Source organism: Phyllobates terribilis, unplaced genomic scaffold (assembly GCF_046119375.1).
Source record: "Phyllobates terribilis strain yellow unplaced genomic scaffold, ASM4611937v1 Scaffold_7__3_contigs__length_470593459, whole genome shotgun sequence".
Classification (NCBI taxonomy): Eukaryota; Metazoa; Chordata; class Amphibia; order Anura; family Dendrobatidae; genus Phyllobates; species Phyllobates terribilis.
In genome coordinates, this window is record NW_027362767.1 from 290,792,007 (window position 1) to 290,807,508 (window position 15,502).

General features: G+C 41.7%; 1 protein-coding gene across 7 annotated transcripts in view; it reads left to right on the top strand.

The window, feature by feature from the left end:
• DLG3 (discs large MAGUK scaffold protein 3) overlaps window positions 1–15,502 on the top strand; it is a 363,030-nt gene that overhangs the window by 159,338 nt on the left and 188,190 nt on the right. Inside the window, exon 1 of one of the 7 annotated variants that reach the window (XM_073640951.1) lies at window positions 5,991–7,007. The exons of 4 other annotated variants lie outside the window; for them this stretch is intronic. In XM_073640951.1, the coding sequence (XP_073497052.1) occupies window positions 6,675–7,007 (333 nt within the window). In that variant the 5' untranslated portion in view covers window positions 5,991–6,674. Of the gene's footprint in view, window positions 1–5,990; window positions 7,008–9,645; window positions 9,819–15,502 lie in introns of those variants that run through there. 2 more of the 7 variants (XM_073640950.1, XM_073640952.1) reach the window with 2 other exon arrangements.

Sequence of the window (15,502 nt, forward strand, 5' to 3'; positions counted from 1 at the left end):
CCAAGGTGTGATCACTCCTTTTTAGATGCAGACTAACGAGCAGATCTAATTTGATGCAGGTGTTAGTTTTGGAAATGAAAATTTACAGGGTGATTCCATAATTTTTTCCTCAGAATTGAGTGATTCCATAATTTTTTCCCTCTGCTTGGTCTGAAAAAAATTACCCTTACTGAGTACCACATTTTTAATCTTGATTTCTTTTAGTTTTTCTTAAAGCCATAAAGTTGCCATTTGAAATGAGTTTAGTTTTGTGCAATGTCTGTGATCTGCTTTTTTTCAACAACATTAAACAACTGAATGAACATCCTCCAAGCCCGGTGATTCCATAATTTTTGCCAGGGGTTGTAGAGTTTCTAAATGGGAGACCCCCCACTTAGCCATAAATAGGCTTTTAAAAAGATGTAGTCCAAATGGTACGAAACATGGTTGCCAACATGTTTTTTTTTATTTTTCTGGGCAACTTTTCCAAAAATTACTGACAGCCAACATTTTTTATGGACAAATTGAAAAAAAACGTAATATAAGTGATATTCCTATAGTCTAGAATAATGAGCTGCGATCACTGTGAACTGTACAAGGTATAATTGCAATCATAATAAAAATAAAAAAAAATCAGACGGATAATATTTTTCTTAGGCCACGTTCACATGTTCAGTATTTTACATCAGTATTTGTAATCCAAAATCAGGAGCGGAACAATCAGAGGAAAAGTATAATAGGAACACGTCACCACTTCTGTATTCATCACCCCCTCCTGGTTTTGGCTTACAAATACCAAATGCTGAACGTGTGAAAGTGGCCTTAGGAAAAGAAGCTGCAGAAATTCAGCAACATCAAAACTTCACCTAAGGCCATGGCCCCACTATCAGTATTTGGTCAGTATTTTTTCTCAGGAGTGGGAGCCAAAACCAGGAGTGGGTGATAAATGCAGAATTGGTGACTTGTTTCTATTATACCTTTTCTCTGATTGTTCCTCACCAGGTTTTGGCTCCCACTCCTGAGAAAAAATGGGATGGGATTTATAGAAATCTCCTGAACACTGTGCTTCTTTTTTACTCAGTGTAAGCTGACCTGCGATGCGTGTTTCAAATCTACAACATGTCAACTTCTCTTTCGAGAATGCTGAGATTTATGTGCAGATTTTCCCCATAGACTTGTATTAGATGCAGAAAATCCGCAGGTAAAAAATGTACATGCATTTTAAGTGCACTTCTGCGGTGGAAACGCATCAAAAACGCATGTAATCCGCACATGACTGTATCAATAAAGTTTTGTCAAAGACAAATACCAGGAATTATAAAAAACAAAGTGGCTTTACTTAATGCATGACACACCAACAAGAGACAAAAAAAAAACGCTATAAAAACACATGTAAATCAAAAGCACTCAAAAACGTAAAGAAAAAACACAAATAACCTAATTTATCTAATAGGTGCAGAAAATCTTCAACATCAAAAACTCACCAAAATCTCATCATGGGAACGACATAACCATAGGCTGTGCTCATCTCAGTGTTAATAAAGCTCTGTTCACACCTGTGTCTTTGACTTCTACTTTTCGGTTAATTTCCAGGAACAGAGAAACTAAATTTGGCCACATTCACACGTTCAGTATTTGGTCAGTATTTTACATCAGTATTTATAAGCCAAAATCAAGAGGAACAATCAGAGGGAAAGTATAATAGAAACACGTCTCCACTTCTGTATTTATCACCCACTCCTGGGTTTGGCTTACAAATACTGATGTAAAATACTGACCAAATACTGAATGTGTGAACGTGGCCTTAATGTGGTATACAGATTCATTACATAACTGATGCAAATTAATGTGGAAGGGCCTGATAATGGGGTACTTCTTTTTTCTGTTATGTGTCTTTTTTATGATGGAACAAAAAGCGCAGTATTCTGTGACTATAAAATGGAGCCCAGATTAGATGGATCTGTACAGAGGCTCAGAGCGGATCCTCCAAAGCAGAATGTGAACAGAGCCTCAGATGCAGTAAATAACCGCAATTTATTCTTGATGTCATACAACGCTGGTGATATAATCATCCTCCCATATTCATATAAGACTGTCTTGACAGCTCTGCCTCTTTCCATGTGGCTGTGTTCACATTGTGCGTTCTGATTCTGCTATATGTCATGCTACAAATATACCTTGTAGTTTGACGCATTGACAAATAATACTAATTTTCTATCAGATCTTCAGGCCTTTTCCATGATATAATTATTTATCTACGTTCTCTAAAAATCTAAAGCACCAGGTATCTTCCTTCCACAAAAGTTATTTTTATTGACACCAGTGTATACACAGAAAAATTAGCAACGTTTCAGGCACGCAGCCAAATTATTTAGCTACATATCAATTTTGCCTTATTGAATCTCATCCTATAATAGTAGATTTGGCAACTATTAAAAAAGCAATTATTTAATGTCCATTATCTATGTAGCAAAATGTTTAAATGCCCTTTAGGCCATGTTCACACGCTGCAGAAAATTTCTGTTGTAAATTGATAAAAAAAAATCTGCAACAAATCAGTAGACAGAATCCACATGTGTTATATAGGTTGAAAAAAGACTTAAGTCCATCAAGTTCAACATTTATCGCTAGATTATTAATTACCCACAATGCCATTTGTTGTGAGGAAATCATCCAGCCCTTGTATAAAAGCTGTTATACAGGATGGGCCATTTATATGGATACACCTAAATAAAATGGGAATGGTTGGTGATATCAACTTCCTGTTTGTGGCACATTAGTATATGGGAGGGGGGAAACTTTTCCAGATGGGTTTACGGCCATTTTGAAGTCGGCCATTTTGGATCCAATTTTATTTTTTTCAATGGGAAGAGGGTCATGTAACACATCAAACTTATTGAGAATTTCATAAGAAAAACAATAGTGTGCTTGGTTTTAACATAACTTTATTCTTTCTTGAGTTTTTTACAAGTTTATGACCACTTATAAAATGTGTTCAACGTGCTGCCCATTGTGTTGGATTGTCAATGCAACCCTCTTCTCCCACTCTTGACACACTGATAGCAACACCACAGCAGAAATGCTAGCGCAGGCTTCCAGTATCCGTTGTTTCAGATGCTGCACGTCTCGTATCTTGATGGTATGGTGTGGTATATGGAGTACAAACATAGTGGGGCCATTCTTCATCAATGGAAACCTCAATGCCACTGGATATCTGAAACTGCTACATGATGATGTGTTGCCCTCTTTATGCACTGAAGATGGCACGTTCCCTGAGTTTTTCCAACAAGATGGTGCACCACCACATTATGGGTGTCAGCTCCGAGCATTCCTACATGAACAGTTTCCTGGAACGTGGATTGGTCATCGTGGGCCAGTTGAATGGCCACCAAGGTCTCCCGATCTGACCCCCTTAGACTTTTATCTTTGGGGTCATCTGAAGGCAATTGTCTATGCTATGAAGATACGAGATGTGCAGCATCTTAAACAACGGATACTGGAGCCTGTGCTAGCATTTCTGCTGTGGTGTTGCTATCAGTGTGTCAATAGTGGGAGAAGAGGGTTGCATTGACAATCCAACACAATGGGCAGCACTTTGAACACATTTTATAAGTGGTCATAAACTTGCAAAAAACTCATGAGAGAATAAAGCTACATTAAAACCAAGCACACCATTGTTTTTCTTATGAAATTCTCAATAAGTTTGATGTGTCACATGACCCTCTTCCCATTGAAAAAAATAAAGTTGGATCCAAAATGGCCAACTTCAAAATGGCCGCCATGGTCACCACCCATGTCGAAAAGTTTTCCCCCTCCCATATACTAATGTGCCACAAACAGGAAGTTGATATCACCAGCCATTCCCATTTAATTTAGATGTATCCATATAAATGGCCCACCCTGTAGTATCGGCCATCACTATGTCCTGAGCTCAGCATTATGCAGTCTGACTGCTCTAACTGTAAAGAACCCTTTCCTGTTTTGCTGCCGGAATTGCCTTTCTTCCAACCGAATAAGTCATGTGCCAGTCCTTTGTATTGACCACACATATATTTATACATATAAATGAGATGTCCTCCTAAGAGTCTTTTTTCTAAGTTAAACAAGCCCAACTTCTATCCCATGTAATAATCTAAGTGCCCACCTTTGAACTGACTCCAGCTTCCGAACATACTTTTTAAAATGTGGAGCCCAAAACTGGATCCCATATTCTAGATGTTGCCTCACCAGTGATTTATAGAGGGGTAACAATACATTGGGTCAGAGTATTTTATCTTGTTTTATACACCCTAAAATCTTGTTTGCTTTTGCGGCTGCTGCCTGACATTGAGTACAGCTGCTCAGCTTACTTGTAACCAGAAAACCCAAAGTCCTTCTCCTGTTCTGTAGTCCTGAGTATACTCCTATTTAATGTATATGCAGTATATGTGTTACTCGCGGATTTCTCCCTCCTCTGTTCAGTAAGCATTAAATAGGGTACAATCTGTAATGTAAATCAGCCCAGGAATGAGCAGGCTGTAGATATGATGAAATCCGCATCCTGGTTTCTTTTTTGGGCAGATTTTTTTTCTGCAATGTGTGAATGGGATTTTGAAAAATTAAAAACCCATTTAGTTGTATTGTACTGTAAACTGCTGTAGATTTCCAATGTGGAACCCGACCAGAAATCTTCATAGTGTGCACTGGGCCTTAGTACTTGTAGTTCAGATGCAGAACAGAATACACTAAACCGAGGCCATGTTTTCTTATCTAAGTAATTGTAATCATAGATGCAATCACTTATTGTGATGCAATACCCCATGTTGTGTATGGTCTGGAGTCCTCCATACAGGGCAATGAGCATATCGCTGGCAGTGCCCGGGGTGCAGTAATCTGCCCCTTCCCTCTCACGCAGTGCCCGGGGTGCAGAAATCTGCCCCTTCCCTCTCATGCAGTGCCTGGGGTGCAGTAATCTGCCCCTTCCCTCTCACGCAGTGCCCGGGGTGCAGAAATCTGCCCCTTCCCTCTCACGCAGTGCCCGGGGTGCAGAAATCTGCCCCTTCCCTCTCATGCAGTGCCCGGGGTGCAGAAATCTGCCCCTTCCCTCTCATGCAGTGCCCGGGGTGCAGTAATCTGCCCCTTCCCTCTCATGCAGTGCCCGGGGTGCAGTAATCTGCCCCTTCCCTCTCACGCAGTGCCCGGGGTGCAGTAATCTGCCCCTTCCCTTTCACGCAGTGCCCGGGGTGCAGTAATCTGCCCCTTCCCTCTCACGCAGTGCCCGGGGTGCAGTAATCTGCCCCTTCCCTCTCACGCAGTGCCCGGGGTGCAGTAATCTGCCCCTTCCCTCTCACGCAGTGCCCGGGGTGCAGTAATCTGCCCCTTCCCTCTCACGCAGTGCCCGGGGTGCAGTAATCTGCCCCTTCCCTCTCACGCAGTGCCCGGGGTGCAGTAATCTGCCCCTTCCCTCTCACGCAGTGCCCGGGGTGCAGTAATCTGCCCCTTCCGTCTCACGCAGTGCCCGGGGTGCAGTAATCTGCCCCTTCCCTCTCACGCAGTGCCCGGGGTGCAGTAATCTGCCCCTTCCCTCTCACGCAGTGCCCGGGGTGCAGTAATCTGCCCCTTCCCTCTCACGCAGTGCCCGGGGTGCAGTAATCTCAGCCCTGTGCACACAGCTGCACACAGAGCGGTTATTACAGCGCAGCTGTGACGTCAGCACGGAGTCCACACCGTGCACGGTGTATGATGATGCTTAGCAGCACCTGTCATCCCGAACATGAGGTAATAGCGCTCAGTGGGTGGGTGGCAATCCTCTGCTCTGATGTTATAGCCTTGAATAAAATGTCGGTGGTCCTCCCCTCACCACTCTCCCCCGTGCAATCCGTCAGCTGCAGCTCCCGGTCTCCGTTAACCCTTGTGCATTAACTCCCTAGCTGCTGGAGCGGAGTGTGCTCGGAATCCCCGCGCTCCGCACTGCAGGCCCCCTTCCGGCGGGTGAGGGGTTACAGCCGGTGGTGCTGATGCTGCTGCTGGTTCCTGATTGGCTGCATCCAGGAGCTGCTGCGTCCAGAGGCAGAGAAGCAGCGGCTCCATCAGGGACCAGCAGCACAGCCTCCTCTGCACCCCGTCCAGGAGCACCCAGCACCCAGCCCTAGGCACCCACACCCGACACTGGGCCCGCCGTCACTGCTACTGACAGGGAGAGAGGAGAAGAAGGACGCCATCTTGTCGGACGGATCTTGGAGGGAGCACAGGCGACTGCATTTTATTTAACCCCCTCCTCATAGCAGACCCCACATCCAGGAGGAGGAGGAGAGCCTTGCAGGATTTATGCTCAGGAAATCGGGATTTTAATGCTAATAAGGGCAGATTTTAGTCATTTTTGCATTTATTGGATTTTTTTTACTGCTTTTTGCCCCATCCACCCACTGGTCACATGCCATCTGCCTTTCTAGCTGTCATTTTGCAAATGTTTTGATGTCTTTTGGGCATTGTGTGTCCAATCCAGGGTAAATCTTCAGCACTGCCTCCATCTGACACCTCTTTTATACTGGAATATATTGGCCGGAGACGCGGCCCTGCTGAGAGGAGCCTGTGAGCTGCTGCCATCGTCACCCAGCCTTACTCCGAGGGTGTCTCCTGTGCCAGCAGCAGCAGCAGCAGCAGCAGTCGGGTGCTGGGGTCTGTGATTGCGCCTCTTCATCTTGGAGTCGGATCTTATGATGCACAAACATCATCATTGCTGCAAGTGCCCAGAGTGTTACGAGGCATCTCGCATGTCTGCCCTGCGCAGGATGGAGCCCCCGACATATGGCGAGTGGCAGCATGAGCAGTATGGGGGCGGCTATGGGGGCTACAGCTCTCAGACCCTGCCATCACAGCCTGCGGTCACCCCCACAGCTCGGGGGAAAGCAAAACTTGTGCCAGCCACACGTGAAAACCTCACCCCAACACTCAAAGGGCCCCCCAAAAGTGCCACCCCCAAAATGAATGGCAACAGTCCCAACTGGTGGCCAGAGTGTACCTGCACCAATCGTGACTGGTATGAGCAGGTGAGTGATGTGTCTGTATGTGGCTCTGCTCCCTGCCCCTCTCAAGCCCTAAGATGTAAAAGGCCTGGTATTTCCCCCAAATCATGGTGATCACAGATCTGTGTCTACAGGTATCATCATCACAACCTCACAATGTGCCTATATATATATATATATATATATATATATATATATATATATATATATATACATATACATACACATATATACACTCTCAAGATTGAATTATGTACAATTGTATGACCAAGTATATTAACTCAGCAACAGACCAATAATGTAACCAACAGCATCCTATATATATATTCTTTATATCTGCATATAATTTTCTTCTCCCAAAATGTGTGGGGTACGAAATATTACTCATCTAGAAGGATGCACACACAATGATGCATTTCATGTAGGATGTGCTTGCTGTACGGCTGCCATGTCACATTATATAACATGTATGGTGCTGCTAGATGGAATAACGCATGCCTGGGTGTGGGTGTATGTAACGGTGCCTTTTTTATCTAATATGTATAATATGAGATTCCCTTATCCTCGTTTTTCCTTTTATTATGTAATCCTATTTTGGATATTTTTTTTTTTTGCATCCAAAATGGCACACGTATATGTATTCTTCACATATGTGCATCCACCCACACAGTGTGCGAGATTCACATATGCGTTTGCTCAGGGCTCTGAACAGTCTACTCTGCAGGTGGAAGAGAAATAATATTGATACATCAATCACTAGAATATTGGGGAGCCAGTACCTGTATACGGGCAAAACTGTGCTTACTGGTTATATGGTCAAAGCTAAAGGTAACAATCCAATAAGAAATGGAAGAAGCTGTTGTGTGTATTAGACATTCAAGTTTATCATGAGACTGTATTTTATAGTATGTCTGCTACATAAAAGAGCAGGTATCAGACAATATGTCCAATATTCACAATGAATGATGCAGGTTTAAAGGGCTGAACACATGAACAGACATTATCTGTAATATTTGACCTAACTTACTTCATAAAGAGAAATAGTGAATGAAAATGTCCCCAAGGTAAAGCAGCTCTTCCTTCTAGACCCCCCACCACCATACATGCACATACAGTAATATGTGAGACGCCTGCCCAATGTGCCAGACTGCACTAACAACAGGAGAACTGCTCCTCAACAGGTGCCCCCCTTTACTTCAGGTAGTTTGGCAGTAAGGGCTGAGTCGCTGCCCCCCACCCCATCCCATCTGTGCCTCATCCTGTGTCATCTAAGTGCATTGTTTCCTTGACCTCCATCAATATTCTTTATTGCCACTGAAGCTCCCTCCCAATAGAAATTCACATCTTTTGCCGTCTTTTTTGTCTGTATCATTTACTTTGTATTTTTCTTCACAATTTGAAATCAACACGAATGAATATCGATATATATATTTTCATGCATGTTTTTCTGTATATATACGTTCATTCACGTAGGTAGCCGAGGATGGGGGAGTTTATGTTTTCCTGCATTACAGTCATAGTCTGTTCAGAAAATGGACGGAGTAATCTCAGTGCTGTAAAATGGAGGCTGTAAGGAAGAAACACTAGTGGAAGAAACGACATTTCTATGTTAGTCATCTAGGTCTTTTCATCACATATATGCACAGCTTGCTTATTGCTTTTTTTAATAATCTAAACATATATTTTATACATTTTAGTGTTTGGCCAAGTACTGTATGAAGCATTGGTGATAGCACTGGGAGGATAAGCATGTGGGCTGTAGGAGAGGGAACAAGAATAATGCATATTTTCATGTTTAGCAGGTGGATGCCAAAATAGCCACCTGATTTTCTTTGTGGTTTTATGGCATTAATACAACCTGCACAACAATATGACGAAGTAAATTCACAGTTGACGGTTGTCTAATAGATAATACTGGATAATTTAAACAATGTGTGTAAAATATACTATATATACACAGTACACATATATATATATATATATATATATACATATATACACACACACACACACACGCATTTATATATACATACTTGCTGTGTGTATATATAAAATACGTGTGTGACTGTCTACTCGTGTGTATCTATGTATGTGTGTGTTTTTATTTACACATGTGCAAATATATGTACACATACATACATATATATTATTCATATGTGTCTATCCTGTAACCTCTTTTCAACATATGCATACATAAAATATATATATATATAAATATTTGCTATATATGCTGGAATGAGGTAACAGGATGTTCACACATGAATATGATGTATATGTAAGCAAAAAAATAAATATATACATATACACACACATTATATATATATATATATATATATTATATATATATATATATATATATATATATATACATACACATACACACACACACACATACGTACTTATAAAAATACCCAAACATATTTATTCACATATACACACACACACACACATATATATATATATATATATATATCTCCCCCTATTTACACAGACTGAGTGCATAGTGGCCCAGTACACTTATAGGCTGCCTGACAGCTGGTGACTCCCCTGTGGCAGATTACTGGCAGTGTAAGAGTTAATTATATTGGGGAGGGAGGATGGAGTCAGAATTCAGTTACCATGGAAACCTCCTCCTCCTCCTGCTCAGATCACCATGTACCAGAATCTGCACACTCCCACCCCGCCGCCATGGCTCCCTCACTCCCTCGCTTCCTTTTTCCTTCTCCCTCTTCCTCGCCGTATCCCCTGCTCCTCTGTACATAGTCTCCAGCGCTGACGATGGCGGAGTATGGATGGAGACACAGAGACGTGGGATCCTCTAGAGCACAGCGCCAGGTCCTGTATGCCGTCGCTGCTTTGCATGTCTTGGCAGTCTTGATTCATCCCACCAGGACCACACTAAATCCAGGTGTAGCAGAGGCGAGCTAGTCGTTCTGCACAGCTCAGCTGGACGATGGATGTGTGCTTTGCACATAATTCTGCCACACGATCCACGAATAATGGTGCATTCAGCTGTGTGACTTTGTAGCGCTGCAAATGGATATTCCTCCATTACAATCAGGTTTTATAATGCTGCAGCTCCTGTGTGTGAAGAAATGGCCACACGTATGACGTCGTTAGTTGGGAAATAGGAAAACGGGAGGTCGTGTAGGCGGCTGTGTGAGACCCCCATGTTTCTCTCTGCCTGCTAAAGAAATAATGAGGAAATATTGGGTGATTTAGAAGAACATATGAGTATACAAGATGTCTGAACGCAAAGGGGGCTAGAGCTGTCGGCTCATTTGTCCGACTATTCCTTCTGAGCGTGGCAGGTTCCCACTGGCGATAAGCCGCCATCAGAGGTGTCTGTCAGGGGCAAAGGATTGGGCATATTAAAACCTAACATGCTCAAACCTCCTTTTTCTGACATCTGCTATTAGTGAAAAATTGGGATGCTCACATACACATTTGATGTTTGGCTGGTCCCACTAAAACGTTGACATTTATCTACTATATATGGCCAACTTTTAAGGCTCATACACACAATCGTATTTTTGGCCTGAGTGCGGTGCATGAAAAAAAAGCAAAAAAAACCAGAACAGACAGCACTCGGACCAATGTTTTTCAATGGGCAGTGCCGATGAACTGACTGAATCTGCATGTAAAAAAAAATAAAAATAGCAGCGTGCACTAGTTTCTTCTGTATTTCGGATGAGAGTCACCCATTCAAGCCTATGGGTATGCAAAGAAAAAACAAAAATGGATGCTATACACAGCCACAGTACAGCATCTGAGTTTTACAGATACATTGCAGTTCTGTAAAATAGGAAACTGTTCATGGTCCCGTAAATGATTAATAGCTGCTGTAAAAAACAGATTGTATACAGATGACAAGTGAGAAAAAAACATTCCACTTTTCTGGATGAAACTCTGAATGATTTTTTATATGCTTGTGTGAACTTACCTTTACTTGTAGTGTTATTCCCATCTCCATGGATGGATATCGTTGGATATTGTGTGCAGAAACAAGCACTTTTGCAATTTACTGTTTATTGATATTTGCAACCATTCTTGAGATATTGACACTTTTCTTTTAAGCTCGTTGCCTATGAGGTCGACCACCGCTGCGGTGAAACTTGTGAGCAATGAACTGAAGCTGGCATGGATTTGGAGACGACAGTGCGATCCAGTGATTCTGTCAGCTTCAAAGCAGTGCTTACCAGCTCAATAAATAAGAGTTTGTAAGCACTGTGCATGTTCGGCCACCACTGCTAGTTAGCCAGGGCTGGGGAGTCGGTAAGCCTGACTTATGACTCCAACTTCGACTCCACAGCCCTGCCTCACTACTGAACATGTATAGTTGAAACCAGAAGTTTACATACACTATATAAAAAGACACATATGCATGTTTTTCTCAATATCTGACATGAAATCAGAATAAACCTTTCCCGTTTTAGGTCAATTAGGATTATCATAATTTTTAATATTTGCCAAATGCCAGAATAATGAGAGAGAGAGAGAGAGAGAGAGAGAGAGAGAGAGAGAGAGAGAGAGAGAGAGAGAGAGAGAGAGAGAGAGAGAGAGAGAGAGAGAGAGAGAGAGAGAGAGAGAGAGAGAGAGAGAGAGAGAGAGAGAGAATGTTTTCAGGCATTTTTATTACTTACTGCAAAGTCAAAAGTTTACATATATTTCATTAGTATTTGGAACCATTGTCCTTAAACTGAATGACTTGGGTCAAACATTTGGGATATCCTTCCACAAGCTTCTCACAATAGTTGGTCGGAATTTGGGCCCATTCTTCCTGACAAAACTGGTGTAACTGATCCAGGTTTGTAGGTCGCCTTGCTCGCACCTGCCTTTTCTGCTTTTCTCATACATTTTCAGTAGGATTGAGATAAGGGCTTTGTGATGGCCACTCCAAAACATTGACTTTGTTACCATTTTGGCAGTTTGCTTCGGGTCATTGTCCATTTGGAAGACCCATTTCCACCCAAGCTTTAACTTCCTGGCTGATGTCTTGAGATGTTGCTTCAGTATTGCCATTTATTTTGTGAAGTGCACCAGTCCCTGCTGCAGCAAAACAACCCCACAACATGATGCTGCCACCCCTATGTTTCACAGTTGGTATGGTGTTCTTAGGCTTCCAAGCTTTTCCCTTCTTCATCCAAACGTAACGATGGTCATTATGCCCAAAAAGTTGAATTTTAGTTTCATCAGACCACAGGAAATGTTTCCAAAAATTAAGGTCTTTGTTCCTGTGTGCATTTGCAAACATTAATCTGGCTTTTTTATGTTTCTTTTGGAGTAATGGCTTCTTCCTGACAGAGTGGCCTTTCAGCCCGTGTTGATGCAGTACTCGTTTCAGTGTGGATATTGACACAATCTTACCAGCTTCCGCCATCATTTTCATAAGGTCTTTTGCTTTTGTCCTTGGGTTGATATGCACATGTCAGACCAAAGCATGTTCATCTCTGGGACACAGAACCCGTCTCCTTCCTGAGTGGCACAGCACAGATTCATCTCAACTAAAAGCCTAAGGCCACAGCCCCACTCTCAGTATTTGGTCAGTATTTTTTCCTCAGGAGTGGAAGCCAAAACCAGGAGTGGGTGATAAATGCAAAATTGGTGACTTGTTTCTATTATACCTTTTCTCTGGTTGTTCCTCACCTGGTTTTGGCTCCCACTCCTGAGAAACAATATTGACCGAATACTGATAGTGGGACCGTGGCCTAAATCCTTAGATCAGTAACAGAACAGACATTTATAGGACGTTTCATAACTTTCCCAAATTCTTATGAAAACATTTACAGCACATCCTGCATTGTACTAATGAACCCAATGTATTATATATTTTAGGAGTCGGTCCATTTTATATTGACGCCATCAAAATGGACACTGACTCCACAGCCCTGTAGACAGCACAGGTGGTCGGTCTACTAGGCAATAGGTTGTACAAAATAGAAAAAAAGTGTTAAATATCTCAAGAATGGTTAAATTATTTTTATAAAGAATAAATAGCAAAAGTGCTTGTTTTTCTAATCACTATCCAACAATACCCATATATGAAGATGGGAATAGCCCTTTAAAAAAGTATTACTGAGAGTTAAGGGGGCAATACGTGACTTGCATACTTCCGGCCACATTCCGACTAGACGTGTCTGGCCTCACTCAATACACTTGCATTGAATGAGGTCATGCACGTCTAGTCGGCATGTATGCAAATCACATACTTGGTCATGTACACGCTGCTCCCAGCGCTGGCACCGGAGAATCCTCGCAATGCACAGTATGTGAGGATTCACAAGTCTGCAGTCACGTAAAGTAACTACAGACTTGTACTCCAAGGCCGGACAACCCCTTTACTGTAAAGATTTCCACCCAAAATAGATACTATTAAACCAGATGTTAGAAGTACTGTAGTTAAAGTGTGCCTCCAATTACACAGAAAATGATAATAATAATAATAATAATAATAATAATAATAATAATGTGGTAGTGGGCACAATAATCTCAATACAAGTGATTTTGAAAAACGATTATTGCGCCCACTCACTTCTGCACTGTAACCATTTTTCTGCGTAATCGGAGGCACACTTTAAAGTTTAGTTATGTTTCTTTTCCATATAGAGATGATGCCATTTTGTCTGTTTTGTTGTTGACAACATGAAGGCACAGCCTTATTGGTTGTCACATTTACATTTCTCAATGACTAATGGTAAAGTGTCACTTTGGTAGCAAGTTCAATCAATAACAAATTGACACTTTTACCATTAGTTGCTGAGAATCCAATTCAAAAGTGGCAACTAATATTACTGTTCCTCTTGGTGCCACATTTACAACAAAATAGGTGTTACTGCAGATATATATTTACACGGTTCATATTGCGGAGACAATAAGAATATCTCGGGCTTTTTGTATACAATAATTAAGAATATATTGTTGATTCATAATCTACATACTAAGGCATTCACTTGCGAAATTGGCGCATGTCTTCTGTTCAGGTTCATTTTGGTGCCATTTCACCAAACTTGAAAGTTGAGTCAGGGGGCCTCCCACTTCATATGACAATAATACCGACCCTGATATTTGACAGCTGACTTTGATTTGCTAATGCATGACAAATTTTATGTTTTGGGAGAGAACGCTCTTCAAAACCTAACTCCACTTTACAACTGAAAATACAACTGTCATTAGCTAATCTTTTAAAGGGGTTGTCTGGCATTAGGCTACAAATCTGAAGTCCCTCTATGTGACTGCAGACTTGTGAATCCCCCCCCCATTAAATCTCTGGCGCTGGCACCGGACGAGTAACTGCAAAAATATGATTTTTGTGGTCACATGCCGACTAGACTTGTGTGGCCTTGCTCAATGCAAGTGTATTGAGCGAGGCTGGAAATGTCTATTTTGAATTTGGGTGGAAGTATATAAATTGCATACTACTTGTAAAATCTATTATAGCTTGTATAATTGCAAAACTATTACTTTGTGAGTCAGTCACTGGTGATCACTTTTTTCCCTTCATATAACTAGCAGGCAGTTGCCTTCTATTTTACTAGAGGGAGTACTTCATTTAAAAAGGGGTTGTTCAGGTAATGGACAACCCCTATAAGTCTTATTTGCACATCCATGTTTTTACAGTCAGTATACAGTAGAGGTGTTAATCTTTCTATGATAGTTTTTCTACAGTAGAGAGTAGTTGCTGGTAGGGCTTGGCTTACCTTATTTTTAATAGTTTATAATTAAACACTTATAATGGTAACAGTATTTTTTTGTTATATCAATGCCAGTCACATCATACTTGTATACATACATGTGGAAAAGGTTATCGACAGGACCCTGCAGTCGATCTGTACATTCACAAGTTCAATATTAATACCAGATTTGCAACTTTATGGTGACATTTTCCTTTTTTCTGAGTAACATTACTTTTGCAAATAGTATAAGACCTATAAATACGGTAGATTACCACAACAAGTTACCCCTTTTTTTAGAAGATAACTGGATATCACTTTTGAACTGCGCAATTAGTTTTCACTGATTAATGAACAGACCCTTTAATAAAAAGAAACATTTCAGATGTCCTAATAGGAAGTAACAAGTAGGCGCACCTGTGCAACTAAGCACCCTACACCCTCTACATGGAGTACTATGTAAAATAGGAAGGGTCCCAAGGACATGACTAGAAATGGCTGGGCCATGTAGCAAACCTGTGAATGCCACCTCTCCTCCCTCCTCAAGCATGAACATCTACCAGCTTCATGAAAACTTAAAGGGTTGTCCAAGATTTTAAGAAAGTTGGCTAGCAGCATTCAACATGAAACATATGTGACCTGTCAATCTTGTAGCAATGACAACACTTACATCATTCATGTGACTGCTGCAGCCAATCACTGGCTTCACAGCGGTGATGCTGGCATGTACGATGCCTGACCTCTGAGGCCAGTCATTGACTCCAACATTCACGCAAGTTATGCAAGCGATGTCAAGTTATAGTTGGTTTTCATATCGCCCAATGTAAGACAATGTTCATAAAATCCCAG